We start from the raw sequence: 17,401 nt of genomic DNA on the forward strand, positions 1-17,401 counted from the left end.
GAGAACAATACATGATTAGGTTGGGAGACCTGTTGCTGTTAACATTAAACATTAAGTTCCACAATGACAATTACCTGGGATGAACCGGTGGAGGTGGAATGACTCCAAGGATGTGGAGCCCGGTGCGCAGCGATAAACCGGCAAAATCACGCTGCCCTTGGTGATTTTGCCAGTCTCGGTGTACAGCTGTACACCGGGTGGGTCCTGTATGCAGTGGAGGTGGCGCCTCTGCTCTTTCCAGATTTCCTGGATGCGGATTGAGTCCAGCAACGGGATGCCCAGGGTGTCGACCCCCTTCTCGCCGTTGAAGGTCTCGAGGAGGTCAAGGAGAAAGAATTAGGTCGCCGCAGCTCTACGCGTACGACGCCGACAGTGAAGCGCCATCTCCTTCCTGCCGATCTTCCTCGAAGCCTCGGTGAGGCCGACCATCCCGTGCTTCCCCTCCAGCTCAGACCTCTTGGCCTCCAGCAGTCTGCGGACATCGCCTGCATCCCACTCAAAGATGCAGACTGACAGCTGCCGCATGAAGGGACCGTAGAGCTGGTGGCTCTCAGTGGTGACACCTGACGCGAACCGCCACATCAGGTGCCAGATGTCCAGCCGAACCACCAGCTGGTCCCACTCATTGAACATGGCAGCTGTCTTTGATCCGCTGAAGCTGGAGCAGCAGTCTCGGTCCACGTATATGAGCTGGGGGGGCGCCACCCCGGCGAGCCGGTAACGCTCCATGAGACCAGCCGCCATGGGGAGCAATCCGTCGCCCTCACCAGCAGTGAGGACACTGACGAGGACCTGCCCATGCTCGTTACCAACGTTGGTAACCCAGGCGGCCGTGTCTGCAGCGGTACCCGCGAGCTTTTTAGTCACCTGGAGACAGACACGCAAAGACAGAAAGGTCAAGACGTTATTTTAATTAATATATATATAGGAAATTACGTTTGCTTGATAGGTCTGCTAGGAGGAGGACAGCAGTGGGGGGTTTGGGGGTTATGGTGATTATTATTTCATTTGCAGTTAAATTCAGTTTACATAGAAAGACACGTTTGCCCCAATGACCATCAGGTTGCCACATATCATACAATGCATTCAACTACATACACTTCAAACGCATGCCATCAAAAAACGAAAGAGAAGACAATTAAATTGTATAGAATTCTAACTTTGAGTTGATATAGATGTTAGCTAAGGTTTTACAGGATTGTCAGTGGTCAAATAAACTTTGAATGTTGTACGCCTACAGTAGCTAGCGATCTACGAAAGTTATTAAATTACACAGTTTGGGTAGCCCCTGTAGTCAAACAAGTCGGTTGACTAGACGTGTTATTGTCATATTTCATCACACTTATAGTCGTCGACGTTAAATTCGTTGCAAATTAAGAAAAATTACCTCAGATACTCACCGAGTAGCATCAATGGCTGACAGAAAAAGATTTTGTGATTAAGTGACGTTAGGAAGATGATTGGAAGATGATTGGCTTAAAAACTTTTGGAACAAACTAGGCCCTTCATTGGTGGATTTTTGCTCTCTTTCTCCAATTTGGAACAAACTGAAGCATCTGATTGGAGGAGAGGACTAATAGAATAATATGGGTATTTGGAACAGTTGGAACAGAGAAAAATGCCTGTCTCAGTCCATCTTGTAGGTTGGCCCCTGGGAGCACCTTAACAGACTTTACAGGGCCCCCAAAGATTGCTGAAATGTACTTGATGTGAACATGACAAGGTATTGAATGAATTCAGTCATATTCATGTGAAAACATGTGAAATTGTCACACTGGGCCTTTTCCCAAAATTCAAAAACAGAATAACTAATGAGCCATTTGACACATGATAGTTTTAAGCTCTCAAGCCAAGCTCTACTTTATTTATTAACCAAGAAAACAGATAAAACAAATCCTTAATTTAACTATTTACATAATAAACATAACTATTAAACATATTACACATCGTTTGACACAACTAACTTTACATTTTTCTTACATTTTATTTGTCCTTTATTTAACCAGGTAGGCAAGTTGAGAACAAGTTCTCATTTACAATTGCGACCTGGCCAAGATAAAGCAAAGCAGTTCGACACATACAACAACACAGAGTTACACATGCAGTAAAACAAACATACAGTCAATAATACAGTAGAAAAATAAGTCTATATACAATGTGAGCAAATGAGGTGAGATAAGGGAGGTAAAGGCAAAAAAGGCCATGGTGGCAAAGTAAATACAATATAGCAAGTAAAACACTGGAATGGTAGATTTGTAGTGGAAGAAAGTGCAAAATAGAAATAATGGGGTGCAAAGGAGAAAAATAAATAAATACAGTTGGGGAAGTGGTAGTTGTATGGGCTAAATTATAGATGGGCTATGTACAGGTGCAGTGATCTGTGAGCTGCTCTGACAGCTGGTGCTTAAAGCTAGTGAGGGAGATAAGTGTTTCCAGTTTCAGAGATTTTTGTAGTTCGTTCCAGTCATTGGCAGCAGAGAACTGGAAGGAGAGACGGCCAAAGGAGAAATTGGCTTTGAGGGTGACCAGAGAGATATACCTGCTGGAGCGCGTGCTACAGGTGGGTGCTGCTATGGGGACCAGTGAGCGGAGATAAGGGGGGACTTTACCTAGCAGGGTCTTGTAGATGACCTGGAGCCAGTGGGTTTGGCAACGAGTATGAAGCGAGGGCCAGCCAACGAGAGCGCACAGGTCGCAGTGGTGGGTAGTATATCTTGTTATGGATAGGGGGCACTATTTTCACGACCGTGTGAAAATAACGTACCCGATTTAATCTGGTTACTACTCTGGCCCAGAAACTAGAATATGCATATAATTAGTATATGTGGATAGAAAAGACTCTAAAACTGTTTGAATGGTGTCTGTGAGTATAACAGAACTCATATGGCAGGCCAAAACCTGAGAAGATTCCATACAGGAAGTGCCCTGTCTGACCATTTCTTGTCCTTCTAGGTTATCTCTATCGAAAATACAGTATCTCTGCTGTAACGTGACAATTTCTAAGGCTTCCATAGGCTCTCTGAAGGCGCCAGAAAGTGGATTGGGATCTCTGCCGTCTCTGGGCAAGGTTCAGCAGCTCTGTTTGTGAATGGTCAGCCTAGTGGCTCAGAGCCTGGAGATGCGCGCGCACGACAGGATTCCATGTTTTTCTTCACCTGTTTGAACGAAAACAACATCGTCCGGTTGGAATATTATCGCTAATTTACGAGAAAAATAGCATAAAAATTGATTTTAAACAGCGTTTGACATGCTTCCAAGTACGGTAATGGAATATTTTTTTTTTAAATGTCACGATGTGCACCCGCGCGTCACCGTTCGGATAGGGACCTGAACGCACGAACAAAACGGAGGATATTTGCACATAACTATGGATTATTTTGAACCAGAACAACATTTGTTGTTGAAGTAGAAGTCCTGGGAGTGCATTCTGACGAAGAACAGCAAAGGTAATCCAATTTGTCTTATAGTAATTCTGAGTTTAGTGAACGCCAAACTTGGTGGGTGTCAAATTAGCTAGCACGTGATGGCGAGCTATCTACTCAGAATATTGCAAAATGTGCTTTTGCCGAAAAGCTATTTTAAAATCTGACACCGCGATTGCATAAAGGAGTTCTGTATCTATAATTTTTTAAATAATTGTTATGTATTTTGTAAAGGTTTATCAAGAGTAATTTAGTAAATTCACCGGAAGTTTTCGGTGGGTTTGCTAGTTCTGAACAGCACATGCTAATGAAAAAGCTGTTTTTTTTTATATAAATATGAACTTGATTGAACAAAACATGCATGTATTGTATAACATAATGTCCTAGGAGTGTCATCTGATGAAGATCATCAAAGGTTAGTGATGCATTTAGCTGTGGTTTTGGTTTTTGTGACATATATTCTTGCTTGAAAAATGGCTGTGTGATGTATTTCTGGCTGGGTACTCTCCTAACATAATCTAATGTTTTGCTTTCGCTGTAAAGCCTTTTTGAAATCGGACAATGTGTTTAGATTAACGAGAGTCTTGTCTTTCAAATGGTGTAAAATAGTCATATGTTTGAGAAATGGAAATTATAGCATTTTTAAGGTTTTTCGTATTTCGCGCCGGGCGCTACCATTGGATTTTGATGTCACGTTACACTAGCGGAACGTCTAGATGTAAGAGGATATGGGGATTTGGTTACAAAACGGATGGCACTGTGATAGACTGCATCCAGTTTATTGAGTAGGGTATTGGAGGCTATTTTGTAAATGACATCGCCGAAGTCGAGGATCGGTAGGATGGTCAGTTTTACGAGGGTATGTTTGGCAGCATGAGTGAAGGATGCTTTGTTGAGAAATAGGAAGCCAATTCTAGATTTAACTTTCGATTGGAGATGTTTGATGTGAGTCTGGAAGGAAAGCTTACAGTCTAACCAGACACCTAGGTATTTGTAGTTGTCCTCATATTCTAAGTCAGAACCGTCCAGAGTAGTGATGCTGGACGGGCGGGCAGGTGTAGGCAGCGATCGGTTGATTTGTAGGGGTCCAGATTTTGCAGCTCTTTCAGAACATCAGCTGACTGGATTTGGGAGAAGGAGAAATGGGGAAGGCTTGGGCGAGTAGCTGTGGGGGGTGCAGTGCTGTTGACTGCAGTAGGGGTAGCCAGGTGGAAAGCATGGCCAACCGTAGAAAAATGCTTATTGAAATTCTCAATTATAGTGGATTTATCAGAGATGATAGAGTTTCTTATCCTCAGTGCAGTGGGCAGCTGGGAGGAGGTGTTCTTATTCTCCATGGACTTTACAGTGTCCCAGAACTTTTTTGAGTTTGTGTTGCAGGAAGCAAATTTCTGCTTGAAAAAGCTAGCCTTGGCTTTTCTAACTGCCTGTGTATATTGGTTTCTAACTTCCCTGAAAAGTTGCATATCACGGGGGCTGTTCGATGCTAATGCAGAACCCCACAGGATGTTTTTCTGTTGGTTAAGGGCAGTCAGGTCTGGGGAGAACCAAGGGCTATATCTGTTCCTGGTTCTAAATTTCTTGAATGGGGCATGCTTATTTAAGATGGTGAGGAAGGCATTGAAAAAAAATAACCAGGCATCCTCTACTGACGGGATGAGGTCAGTATCCTTCCAGGATACCCGGGCCAGGTCGATTAGAAAGGCTTGCTCACTGAAATTACAGAACATATTACAGAACTATTTACGACGATCCTCCAACTCCTTCCTTCGCCTCCTGTGGTCCTTGGCACCCGAGGCTCAGGCCCTCTCTTCTCCTCCAACCACTCCACAGCAGTTTTGCCTCCTCCTGCTGCCTCACAGAAGTGCTCTCCCCTGTACTGGCTGTGGGCAAATTCTTTTCTTTTAGGCTTGCCACATACCTTGCAGGGGAAAGCAACAGGAAACCTCCTCTTCGTCACAGGTCCATGACCAGCCTGTGCAATTCTCCTCCTCAAATCTGTGTACCTGGTCAAGGGGAGGCCTTTTGTGATTTCCTCCTTTTTATCTTTCCTCCTGACCCCCTTGTTGATTCTAGATGGAGCTGGCTTCAGTTTCTTGTCTACAGAGGGAAACACAGGTAGTGGCTTATTATAACACATTACACAAAGGGAAATTGCTATAGTCAAACACAGAAATGTGAATTTAAGAGAACTCACCTTTGGGGGGGGGGTGTCTGTTCAGAACTGGGGGCCAACATGGACGGCTGAATTTCAGGTGTAGGGGGGGAGACAACCTTCCGGTTGGAGCTGGTATCGGTTTCTTCTCTACAGAAGGACAAAAGGGCATATGTGTCTTAATGAACAGACCACACAATATATTGGTATATTTAAACATGATTGTTACATGTTATATGAACGAACGCATTCATTTTTTGGGTAATTGATTGTTTTTCTTTTCATTAACTTTAACTTAAGTTAAGTTGTATTGGATAGTTTCTTTTTGTAAGATGAACAAAATGTATGGAATAAAGACCTCACCTTTGGGGAACCGAACTGGAGGCCACCATGGACGGCTACATTTCAGGTGTGGAGGTGGGTCCTTGTATCTCCCAGCATGCCGTTGGGCTCTCTCCTCTCTTTCCCTCGGCTGCCTTTTTATTCTTATCAAGTCCAGTTGGCCCTTTTGTGCTTTCCTCCTCCGATCCTTTTTCAATATGTATTGTTGGAAAGCACGCATTCTTGTCCCAGGCAAGATGTTGAGCTGCCTTATCCAGCCTACGTAGCTGTGAGAATTAGAATTAGCAGATACACTGAAAAGGGTGGATAACAAATATTCAGATATATTAAAAATGTTAAAACAAGTTACCTTCTTTGTTTACGGTCTGTAGAGTTATATACTGCATCGATAATATTTCTATAGCCTGGCCTATTGAAAACTGTATCCATCTTGAGTAATAGTTCTTTGCAAACTGACTCTCCCAAACTTCAACAAGTGAAGGTGTGCAGCAACCAATCAGATTAGTGGGCGTCGATTGGGGGGCTGGGGGTGATTGACTCCCTGCTGTCACCTATAGTATCTGCTGGTCATCTCAAATGTCTCAGTAGAACTTGCCTGTTTTTGCAAACAGTGTGTTTATTGAGTGTATGACAATAAATCTAAATGAATTCCAAGTGAGAAAAAGTGCTTGTATTCAATTATTTATTTCACAGGGAATGTCACGTGTGAAACAACACAGCATAATACACACACACTTTGTTAACAAGTTAAGAATTTTAAATGAGCTAAAGGTACAAACAATCAATGTCATAAAAAAAAATAAAAAAAGAACATATGTACAAAAACTACTTTACACACCAGTCAGTCAGTCAGAGTTTACTGGCCTTTGCTAGCACCATGCTGGGCCCTCATGAGTGCCAGCCACTCCTCAACAGTTTGGCCACCAGAGGTAGCGGCACAGAATCTCACAGTACCGTACATACTGTGTCCAAATTCAGAAGTTTTTGGCTTGCCACATTTAGAGCACTTATAGCCTTCGTATGGCTTGTGCGCTCTGACTGTAATGCCAGACTCCAGCTTCTTCCTCCTTCTCCATTCGGTGGTCCTGGAGACCTTGGGTCCAGCAGGAGGATTGGGAAGAGGAGTGGAGGTCGATGGCAGCTCTTGGGAGACTGGTGCGGTAGGCAGACTGGGTGGCGGTAGAGGTGGCAGTGGCTGACTAGTTGCTGCTCTGCCACGCTGTGTAGCCTGCCCCGTTCTGTCCTCTGGCAGCTGGTAGGTGCTGCTGGTTGATGGGCCTGGCAGCGGTGAAGTGCTCCTTACTGCAGCGTGGAAGGGGCCTGACTCCTCCCTCTCTGCAGTCATGCTGTCCTGGGTCTGGTGCAGGGCCACTCTCTCCATAGAGGATATCCGTTTGTTGTACCTGTGTGAAAAACATGGAATATGTTAATTGTTATCAGGAACACTGTCAACCAGTGAACTACACATAAAATATACCAACATATTTTTTTTTAACTTACCACTGTGTCAAGGTCAGCTTGTTGACCTCAAACAGTTGCAGCCTTGTGTGTGTATTCAGGTTTGGGCTGCCCAGCACCATGGTCCTGATCCTCCTGTAGTCCCCCAGGATAGCACCCCACCTGTTGACCCGGTTACCAAGAACCGTCTTGCCAGCAGGGTGCTTGTGGCACAGCTCCACAAAAATGGCCTCCACTGTCCTGCTGGTGTTGGGCCACTGAGCAGGTCCAGAGCCTTGGCCAAGCAGGGAGCTGAAGGTAGATTAAGTTAACAAAAGGAAACATCACGTTAATGAGAAATACACTCATGTCTTTATGTGTGTAGTGAGTTTAGAACAATGTGTAGTACGCACCGCTTCATACTCTCTTCCCTCTTCACGGTGGAGTTCTTGGAATTTTTAAAGCGCCCCTGCAGGACTCGGTCCCGGAACCTCTCTGGGTAGGAGACAGCCGCCTTGTCTCTTTCCGGGAGATTTCCCCAGAGAGCCATGATCTCCTCTATTTGCCTATTAGAGATCCATGGCCCCTCCAGGAGCCTCACCAGACTCTTGGCAAGGAGGACCACGTGCTGGTATCCACTAACCCCATCAGGTCCTATGTACTCCTGGAAATAGAAGAGTCATAGGGAAGGGTTGGATTAATAGTCAGATTAATTGTTATGAATGGAAAGAAACTTGAGAGTGCGCTGTTAGGATGTGGATAGTCACTTACGTCATCCTCCAGGTCCTGACTGGCAGCTGGTGTAGTGTCCACCTCCATAGTGTCATCAGGGGGTGTGACGACAGGTACCTGGGATGAGTTGGGTTGAGTGGGCTTAGTGAGCGGTGGAGTGGCCTTCCTGAGTGGAGGTACTGGTGGGAGACTGTCATCGAGGGCGGGCAAGGACATGGTGGGGTCATCCTCCTCCTCCTCAAGCTCGCTCAGGTCCTCCTCCTCTCCCTCTCCTCCCTCAAATACATCAGGTGTCCCGTCTGGGACATCCGGGTCCTTACCGAGGTTGGACTCCAGCCTCTGGTCACCATGGGTCTGGGAGAAGAGGTAGTCGACCCCAATGAGTTCCCCTTAAACAGAGAGACAACAAAAAAAGAGAGTAGTACATACACTGCACATGTTTTAGTGTGTGTGTATATAATTGTATCATTTAGAAATACATACCAGTGTACTTTGCAGGCCTTGTATGATCCTTCACCAGACTGCAGCCCAGGAGCTTCTGGCTCAGCTCATTGATGGCGTACTGGGCTACACCATCATAGCAGTGCAGCGTCTGCTTCTGCCCCCCCCCCTCCGCTGCCGCTTCGGCACGGTCCTCATTCCACCTAACCAACCCTTCAAGGAGGTAGGCCTGAAAGTGCTCGGCACACGCACTTGTTCCTATAAATGACAACAACAAGAAATAAGAACTCTTCACATGCACACAGTTGTTAACACACAACACAACATGACGTAACAACATGACCCAGTTTAACATTTAACATACCAGGAATGAAGCGGTTGAGGTGGAGGTGGAAAGATTCCAGGGAGGTGGACCCACGTGAGCAGCGCAACACAGGCAAGATGACCCCTCCCTTGGTCACGTCCTTGCCCTTGTTGGTGTAGATGCTGACATCAGGGGGGTCCTGAATGCAGACCAGGTGGTGTCTCTGGGTCTGCCAGATGGCCTGCATTCGGTCACGGTCCAGGAGCCGGATGCCGATAGTGTCTGTGGCATCCATGAAGGTGTCCAGGAGCTCCCCGATGAGACGCTCGGTCTCCTCCGCCCCGCGCGTGCCGCGACGACAGTGCCGAGCCATCTCCTTCAGGCTGATCCTCTTCATCAGTTGTGCGTCGCTGAGCCCCGTGATGTGGCTCTCCTTGAGCTCACCTCGCTTGGCCTCCCGCAGGCGCTCCACATCATCTGCACACCACACCAACATGCAGGAGGAGAGCCGCTGCATAAAGAGAGCATAGAGAGGATGGATCTCTGTGGTCACTCCCCGAGCAAAGCGACGGATGAAGTGCCACACATCAAGCCGGACGATGAGTTCAGCCCACTGGCTGAACATGGCTGCCGTCTTCCCCTTTCCCATCAGGGCGCAGCAGTCCCGGTTGACATACAGCAGCTTGGGAGGTGCCACTCCAGCTCTACCGTAGCGCTGCTGGAGGCCAGCTGCCATGTCGAGCAGGCCCTCTCCTTCGCTGTCTGTGAGGACCGTAATGAGCACCTGGCCGTACTCATTACCCACGTTTGTGGCCCACGCTGCTGTCCCGTGTGCCTTCCCAGCTAGTTTCTTGGTCACCTGAGGGGAGTCAAACAAACACAGACAAGACAAGACAGACAAACACACAGTCATGTCAGTGAGTGGACACAAAGTTTCACAATACATTTATTAAGTCATAAAATAAGTCATAATAAATGATTATTCATTTGATTGTCTCTTACTAACTCGTATTATTTCTGGTCAAAACATCTTAAATCACCTTCTTGGTTGAATCCATCTTCAGGATGGACCCAAAGGTGGAGGTGACTCTGGCCTTAAAGTCCTCTAGCTGGAAAAGAACGTCGTAGCCGTGGACAGTCAGCAGCCACTGGGCTGAGGGCACATCCAAAAAGGGAGGAGGAGGTGTTACCCTCAGTGGTGCGGCACCTGGGACCACAAAGTGGTCACAGACGGACAGGTAGTCCAGGGTCCGACTCATCCAGGTCAGGCTGTGCTGCTCCCTCAGCTGGTTGTACAGCCTGGTCACACTGTTCCCCAGTGTCCTCTCCCTCATCAGCCTGACCACCTTCAGGTCACAGGACAGCCTAATACACAGAGACAATTGGGTCAAAAAAAGAGGAAGGAAGAGAAGAGGGTGAGAAGTGTGTGGATGGGGGTTCTAGAAACACGTTGATCAAGGAAGGAGGGGCTTGGGGAGAGGGTGACTTTGAAACACTTTGCTTTGTTTGGGCAGTTCCTGATAAGAGATCAAAGGTCAGACATTCAGATCAAAGAGCTAATTAACATTTCAATGGGGCTTTGAAACATCAAAACCTCAGTGTTGACAAGAACCTACTGACCGCCTCTTTTTCTCACTATGATGCTTTTTTTCTGTTTTTCCTCAAAGTGAACAAGAGCTTTGATTTTCAGAGGTGTGAATTACTAACCTGTAAGTCAAGATGGCTGGGAACTTGGAGCGATGACTTGCGTCCAGCTGGTTCAAGACATCCAGTGACCATCCCGCTAGCTTCTTCTTACATCGGCGGCACTCCAGGTACTCTGTCCCCATATAATACCAGCCATCTATGTCAAGCACCCTCCGGACCGTCTTGTACACCCCACAGCCTGTGAGCTTTTGACGCTTGCACTGTGGCTGAATGCACACAAACTTAAAGGCCCACAGGCGGTAGGGCATCCAGAGGCAGAACGGCCGGAGGAAGTAGGCGGTGGGAGAAGCTGGAGGCTGATGGCTGATGTTAGGAGGCAGAGGAGGGAAGTACCACAGCTCGAGCTGGCTTTTCAGGACACATTTTAGATGCCTGTCCCGTACGAAAATGGCCCGACTGACCCACTCTTGCTGCTCCTTTGGGAGGGTCTGCTTCCATCCCTCAGGGAGAAGCACCTGCAACAGAGCAGAGAATCAATACATTTCTTTTCCATCCCCACACAACCAAAAGTGAAATGAAATAGCCAAGTCATAGTTGAGATGAGACGTTTACCTGAGCGTCAGCAGCAGGCTGTACTGGTCCAGCTGTTGACTGGGAGGTTGACTGGAGCTGAGGAGGGGCAGTGGGAGCTAGCACAGCAGGGGGGGCGGTGGCAGTGGGAGCAGTAGGAACGCAGGAGTTAGTCTCACAAAATATTTCAGAGAAATAAGTGAAATAATTCTATTAGAATAGAGCTTCAGCTTCAAAACATGTTAACAGCCTGTTGACAGCAAGTGCACTTTGGTTTAGTTTTGATCAGTGTTATCAGTGGTAGAGGTTAGGAATCTAGGTTAAACACAATCTACATTTAAAAGCTACAAACGACAGATGTATAGTGGGTAGACATCTACAAGCAAGGAATAGGCCAAGCAAAGTGATGCAGACTGAAATACAGGTTGGAATGGTGACAAGAAAAGCTACAGTAAACATATCATTCCACAAAAAGATGAGGTTGGCTTTTTCTATGGCAAGCAAAATGGATGCAAAAATGAGAAATTCTACAATGATTTCTAAGCCCAGCTAGGAGGTGTTTTAACAATTTTACCACTTACCTTACCACTTTAAAGTGTATCCTGTTAATGCTAACAACAACAGATAGTTAGGGGAAAGGTCATTTCATATGTATATTCTTCTCAACAGAAATAAACAATAAAGTGCCATAACATAGAGTACAGTACCTTGGTCAAAACCCACGCAGATAGACAGCAACTCCTGATCTGATGGCTCGGCAGCTAAGAAACACAGACAAACATAATGACACAGTTATATTGTCAATTGCTACACTGTTTGATTTACTGTTTGATTGACTTAGATGACTACAGAATATATATTTACATGGATTAGGAGGCTCTACAGCTGTTGCTGTGTCCCTGCGCTGGACATAGACCTTGAAGTGGCCCATTGAGGTCCCCGGCTTTACTTGGTATTTCCTAAAGCAGGCCATGTAGCTGTATTGAGATAAAGGAAATAAACAAGTCCCAAACAGGTCAAAAAGAGGCTTAAAGAGATTTTTACAATGGTCGTTACAATGTAAGTTCACTATGCCTCTTCCTTTCCTTGTCTTTGGCCTCATAAAGGTCTTTGTAGGTCAGGGACTTGTGGTTCCCAAAGCCAACAAGGCACGAGTCCTCCTGGTCAGGTCGGGGGGGCAAGGTCCCATCCCGTACCCTGCTTTCCTCCACTGCCTTCTGGACCTCAGGAAACAGGTTAGTATACCTGTCCGGATGGTTGGGAAAATGTTATAAATTGTATTGTGATTCTGGCTGATTTCATGTTTATGTCATTTTATAAGAAATTACAACTATTTAAGGAAAAGAGTACCAGTCAAACCGGTCCTTGTTGGCCATTTCAGAAAATGTGTCTGTGTCCCCCATCTCCCTCTCTTGCTGGTGAGAAGCCAAGACCATGACGGCATAGCCGACATCGTGGCTTAGCAGCCACTTGAAGGTTTGACCAACTATCTTTCTCACAAGTACTCGGAATGATGGAGAACTAACTGCACAGAATTTCTCTGTGGATTTTCCTCAGGCGGGACATGAATAACAGATAAGAATCCCGTTGGTGGCGTAATTTGCAACTTGATCAATCAGTCTCTGCAACCAAAAACGCAACAACGTTAACTAGCCAATCCGTCTCTACAACCATAATTGCAACAAATGCAACTAGCCAATGAGGTTAGCCGAAGCTTGAAACAGAAACGCAACAGATAGCAACGAAGATTCCCTGGCTCTAGGCGCAAAACCTGGTGCGGATTCAGGGACGGGATGAGTGGAAGACGGCATTTAGCACCACTTCTGGGCACTATGAGTACCTCGTCATGCCGTATGGGTTAATGAATGCTCCATCAGTCTTCCAATCATTTGTGGATGAGATCTTCAGGGACCTGCATGGGCGGGGTGTAGTGGTGTATATAGATGACATTCTAATATACTCCACTACCCGCTGAGCATGTGTCTCTTGTACGAATGGTGCTTGGTCGACTGTTGGTCGACCTTTACGTCAAGGCGGAGAAATGTCTGTTCTTTCAAAAGTCCGTCTTTCCTCCTTGGGTACCGATTGTCCGCATCAGGGGTGGAGATGGAGACTGACCGCATTTCAGCCGTGCATAATTGGCCGACTCCAACCACGGTAAAGTATCCAGGGTTTTGGCCAGGTGGCGGCTCCCATTACCTCCTTACTGAAGGGGGGACCGGTGCGATTGCGGTGGTCGGCTGAGGCGGACAGAGCTTTTGGTAACCTGAAGGCTCTGTTTACCACGGCTCCAGTGCTGGCGCATCCTGATCCCTCCTTAGCGTTCATAGTTGAGGTGGACGCATCCGAGGCTGGAATAGGGGCTGTGCTATCTCAGCGCTCGGGTAAGCCACCAAAACTCCGCCCCTGTGCTTTTCTTTCGAAGAAGCTCAGCCCAGCGGAGCGAAACTATGATGTGGGGGATAGGGAGTTGTTAGCTGTTGTCGGGGCTCTGAAAGTGTGGAGACATTGGCTTGAGGGGGCTAGACACCCTTTCCTCATTTGGACTGACCCCCGAAATCTGGAGTACATTCGGGCAGCGAGGAGACTGAACCCTCGCCAGGCTAGGTGGGCGATGTTTTTCACACGCTTTGTTTTCACTCTTTCCTACAAACCAGGTTCCCAGAACGTGAAGCCAGACGCACTGTCCCGGCTGTATGATACAGAGGAGCGATCCACAGAGCCCACTCCCATAATTCCAGCTTCATGCCTGGTGGCACCGGTGGTATGGGAGGTGGACGCGGACATCGAACGGGCGTCACGTGCAGAACCCACTCCCTCCCAGTGTCCCGTTGGGCGCGTGTACGTTCCGTTTGATGTTCGCGATCGGTTGATCTGTTGGGCCCACACCTCACTCTCCTCTTGTCATCCTGGTATCGGTCGGACGGTGCGCTGCCTTACGGGGAAGTACTGGTGGCCCACGTTAGCCAAGGACGTGAGGGTTTATGTCTCCTCCTGTTCGGTATGCGCACAGTGCAAGGCACCTAGACATCTGCCCAGAGGGAAATTACAACCCCTTCCCGTTCCGCAACGACCGTGGTCACACCTATCAGTGGATTTCGTGACGGATCTCCCCCCGTCACGGGGTAACACCACGATCCTGGTCGTTGTGGATCGGTTTTCTAAGTCCTGCCGTCTCCTTCCTTTCCCCGGTCTCCCTACGGCTCTACAGACTGCGGAGGCCCTGTTCACCTCTGTATTCCGGCACTACGGGGTGCCTGAGGATATAGTGTCTGATCGGGGTCCCCAATTTACGTCTAGAGTCTGGAGGGCGTTTATGGAACGCCTGGGGGTCTCGGTCAGCCTTACCTCAGGTTTCCACCCCGAAAGTAACGGGCAGGTGGAAAGAGTCAACCAAGAGGTGGGTAGGTTTCAGCGGTCCTATTGCCAGGACCAGCCGGGAGAGTGGGCGTCGTTTATCCCCTGGGCAGAGATGGCCCAAAATTCCCTACGCCACTCTTCTACTAACCTTACCCCTTTTCAGTGTGTGCTAGGGTATCAGCCGGTCCTGGCACCATGGCATCAGAGCCAGATCGAGGCTCCTGCGGTGGATTAATGGTTTTGGCACTCGGAGACATGGAACGCTGCCCATGTACGTCTACAACGAGCCATCAGGCGGCAAAAGGCGAGTGCCGACAGCCACCGCAGTGAGGCCCCGGTTTATGCACCGTGGGATCGGGTCTGGCTCTCGACCCGAAACCTGCCCCTTCACCTGCCCTGTCGGAAGCTGGGTCCGCGGTTTGTGGGGCCATTTAAATTCCTGAGGAGATTGAACGAGGTTTGTTATAGGTTACAACTCCCCCCTGATTATCATATTAACCCCTCGTTCCATGTGTCTCTCCTCAGGCCGGTGGTGGCTGGTCCGCCCCAGCAGTCTGAGGTACGGGAGGTTCCTCCGCCCCCTCTGGACATCGAGGGGGCCCCGGCATATACAGTACGAGCCATTATGGACTCCAGACGTCGGGCGAGGGGCCTTCCGTACCTCGTGGAGTGGGAGGGGTACGGCCCGGAGGAGCGAAGCTGGGTACCGGCGGAGGACATCCTGGACCCATCGTTAATCCAGGATTTTCACCGCTTCCGTCCGGATCGCCCTGCTACCCGTCCTCCGGGTCGTCCCCGAGGCCGGTGTCGGCGCGCTGCTAGTGCCGCGCGTCAGGAGGGGGGTACTGTCACGACTCCCGCCGAAGTCGGCCCCTCTCCTTGTTCGGGCGGCGTTCGGCGGTCGACGTCACCGGCTTACTAGTTACCACCGATCGATGTTTCCCTGTTCGTTTGGTTTTGTCTTTATTGTGTACACCTGTTTTTGATTCCCTGATTACGTTCATTATTTAACCCTCTGCCGTTCCTGTTTGTCTTGTCTGTGATTGTTTCCTGTCTTGTGGTTGTTGTAGGTGTTTCTCCCAACCATGTTATTTTTCTGTGAGAAGTTTATTGGAAATTTGAGTAAACACGTTTTGTTTACACTTATCCCTGTGTCCTGCGCCTGACTCCGCTACTTCTCGTAAGAAACCATTACACCTAGAAACAGTTGGTTGACCTTTACTATGGTATCACTGGGGTGGTAAAGGCTCAATTTACCGTCAGACTAAAGGGAAGCGAGATACAACTCAGACTAGAGGGAAGAGGGGATACAACTCAGACTAGAGGGAAGAGGGGATACAACTCAGACTAGAGGGAAGAGGGGATACAACTCAGACTAGAGGGAAGAGGGGATACAACTCAGACTAGAGGGAAGAGAGGATACAACTCAGACTAGAGGGAAGAGGGGATACATCTCAGACTAGAGGGGATACAACTCAGACTAGAGGGGATACAACTCAGACTAGAGGGAAGAGGGGATACAACTCAGACTAGAGGGAAGAGAGGATACATCTCAGACTAGAGGGAAGAGGGGATACAACTCAGACTAGAGGGAAGAGGGGATACAACTCAGACTAGAGGGAAGAGGGGATACAACTCAGACTAGAGGGAAGAGGGGATACAACTCAGACTAGAGGGAAGAGGGGATACAACTCAGACTAGAGGGAAGGAGTAGAGGAGACTGTTGAAGGAATAAAAAAGTTGTTATCTATCCTCTCCTCCTTATGTCTGTCTCTTTCTCGGTGTGTGTGTGTGTGTGTGTGTGTGTGTGTGTGTGTGTGTGTGTGTGTGTGTGTGTGTGTACAGATGTACTCTGCTAGGGGCTGTAGCTGACAAACCAACGTGCACGGCGCACATAGGACCTATCACAAGCACAACTTGGATGGACAATGTATTTAACTTATAGGCCCAATGTTGTTGACTGATTGTGCTCTATCGACAGAAGTTAATCCATTAGGAATTTCTGAAGACCATCAATTTTCTAAAATATTTGAGAACACATGCAATTGTCATAGCCTACATATTATAATTTGAATAATGCAGGCTAGTGTGGTGGAGAAATCAGAATTCAAATCAAATGTTATTGGTCACATACACGTGATTATCAGATGTTACAACAGGTGTTGCGAAATGCTTGTGCTTCTAGCTCTGATAGTGCAGTAATATCTAACAAATTACACTACATATACCCAATACACACACATCTAAGTAGGAATGAATTAAGACTATATACATATGGACGAGCGATGTCAGAGAGGAATGGACTAAGATACAATAGAATAGTATAGAATACAGTATATACACATGAGATGAGTACTGCAAGATATGTAAACATTATTAAGTGACTAAGATACAGTAGAATAGTATAGAGTACAGTATATACATATGAGATGAGTAATGCCAGATATGTAAACATTATTAAGTGACTAAGATACTGTAGAATAGTATAGAATACAGTATATACATATGAGATGAGTAATGCCAGATATGTAAACATTATTAAAGTGACTAAGATACAATAGAATAGTATAGAATACAGTATATACATATGAGATGAGTAATGCAAGATATGTAAACATTATTGAGTGACTAAGATACAGTAGAATAGTATAGAATACAGTATATACATATGAGATGAGTAATACCAGATATGTAAACATTATTAAGTGACTAAGATACTGTAGAATAGTATAGAATACAGTATATACATATGAGATGAGTAATACCAGATATGTAAACATTATTAAGTACTAATTGACATTATGAGTGACTAAGATACTGTAGAATAGTATAGAATACAGTATATACATATGAGATGAGTAATGCCAGATATGTAAACATTATTAAAGTGACTAGTGTTCCCTTCCTTAAAGTGGCCAGTGATTTCTAGTCTATAACTATAGGCAGCAGCCTCTAATGGGCTAATGATGTCTGTTTAACAGTTTGATGGCC

The 17,401-nt window shown here is 46.9% G+C and overlaps 1 protein-coding gene across 2 annotated transcripts; it reads right to left on the reverse strand.

Moving 5' to 3' along the window:
• Positions 1-6,546: 6,546 nt before the first annotated feature.
• LOC106564320 (uncharacterized) lies at positions 6,547-12,555 on the reverse strand. Of its 2 annotated transcripts, XM_045690849.1 has the most exons (12): positions 11,915-12,555; positions 11,758-11,811; positions 11,632-11,661; positions 11,093-11,169; positions 10,541-10,995; positions 9,874-10,198; positions 8,894-9,692; positions 8,572-8,787; positions 8,128-8,477; positions 7,770-8,020; positions 7,420-7,668; positions 6,547-7,322 (listed from the first exon to the last, which is right to left on the reverse strand). In XM_045690849.1, the coding sequence occupies exons 5-12, from the start codon at positions 10,786-10,788 to the stop codon at positions 6,776-6,778; spliced, it is 2,985 nt and encodes a 994-aa protein (XP_045546805.1). In that variant the 5' UTR covers positions 10,789-10,995; positions 11,093-11,169; positions 11,632-11,661; positions 11,758-11,811; positions 11,915-12,555; the 3' UTR covers positions 6,547-6,775. The 2 variants fall into 2 exon arrangements, with proteins under 2 accessions (XP_045546805.1, XP_045546806.1); XM_045690850.1 differs by having other exon boundaries at positions 6,547-7,197; positions 7,240-7,322; positions 11,093-11,811.
• Between the last annotated feature and the right edge of the window lie 4,846 nt (positions 12,556-17,401).

Source organism: Salmo salar, chromosome ssa12 (genome assembly GCF_905237065.1).
Source record: "Salmo salar chromosome ssa12, Ssal_v3.1, whole genome shotgun sequence".
NCBI classification, from domain to species: domain Eukaryota; kingdom Metazoa; phylum Chordata; class Actinopteri; order Salmoniformes; family Salmonidae; genus Salmo; species Salmo salar.

Coding starts and splice junctions, on each gene's coding strand:
- LOC106564320 (XM_045690849.1), bottom strand. CDS start 10,788: ATGCCCTACCGCCTGTGGGCCTTTAAGTTTGTGTGCATTCAGCCACAG. Junction 9,693..9,873: donor AGATGGATTCAACCAAGAAG/GTGATTTAAGAT, acceptor GACTCCCCTCAG/GTGACCAAGAAACTAGCTGG. Junction 7,669..7,769: donor AGGGAAGAGAGTATGAAGCG/GTGCGTACTACA, acceptor ATCTACCTTCAG/CTCCCTGCTTGGCCAAGGCT.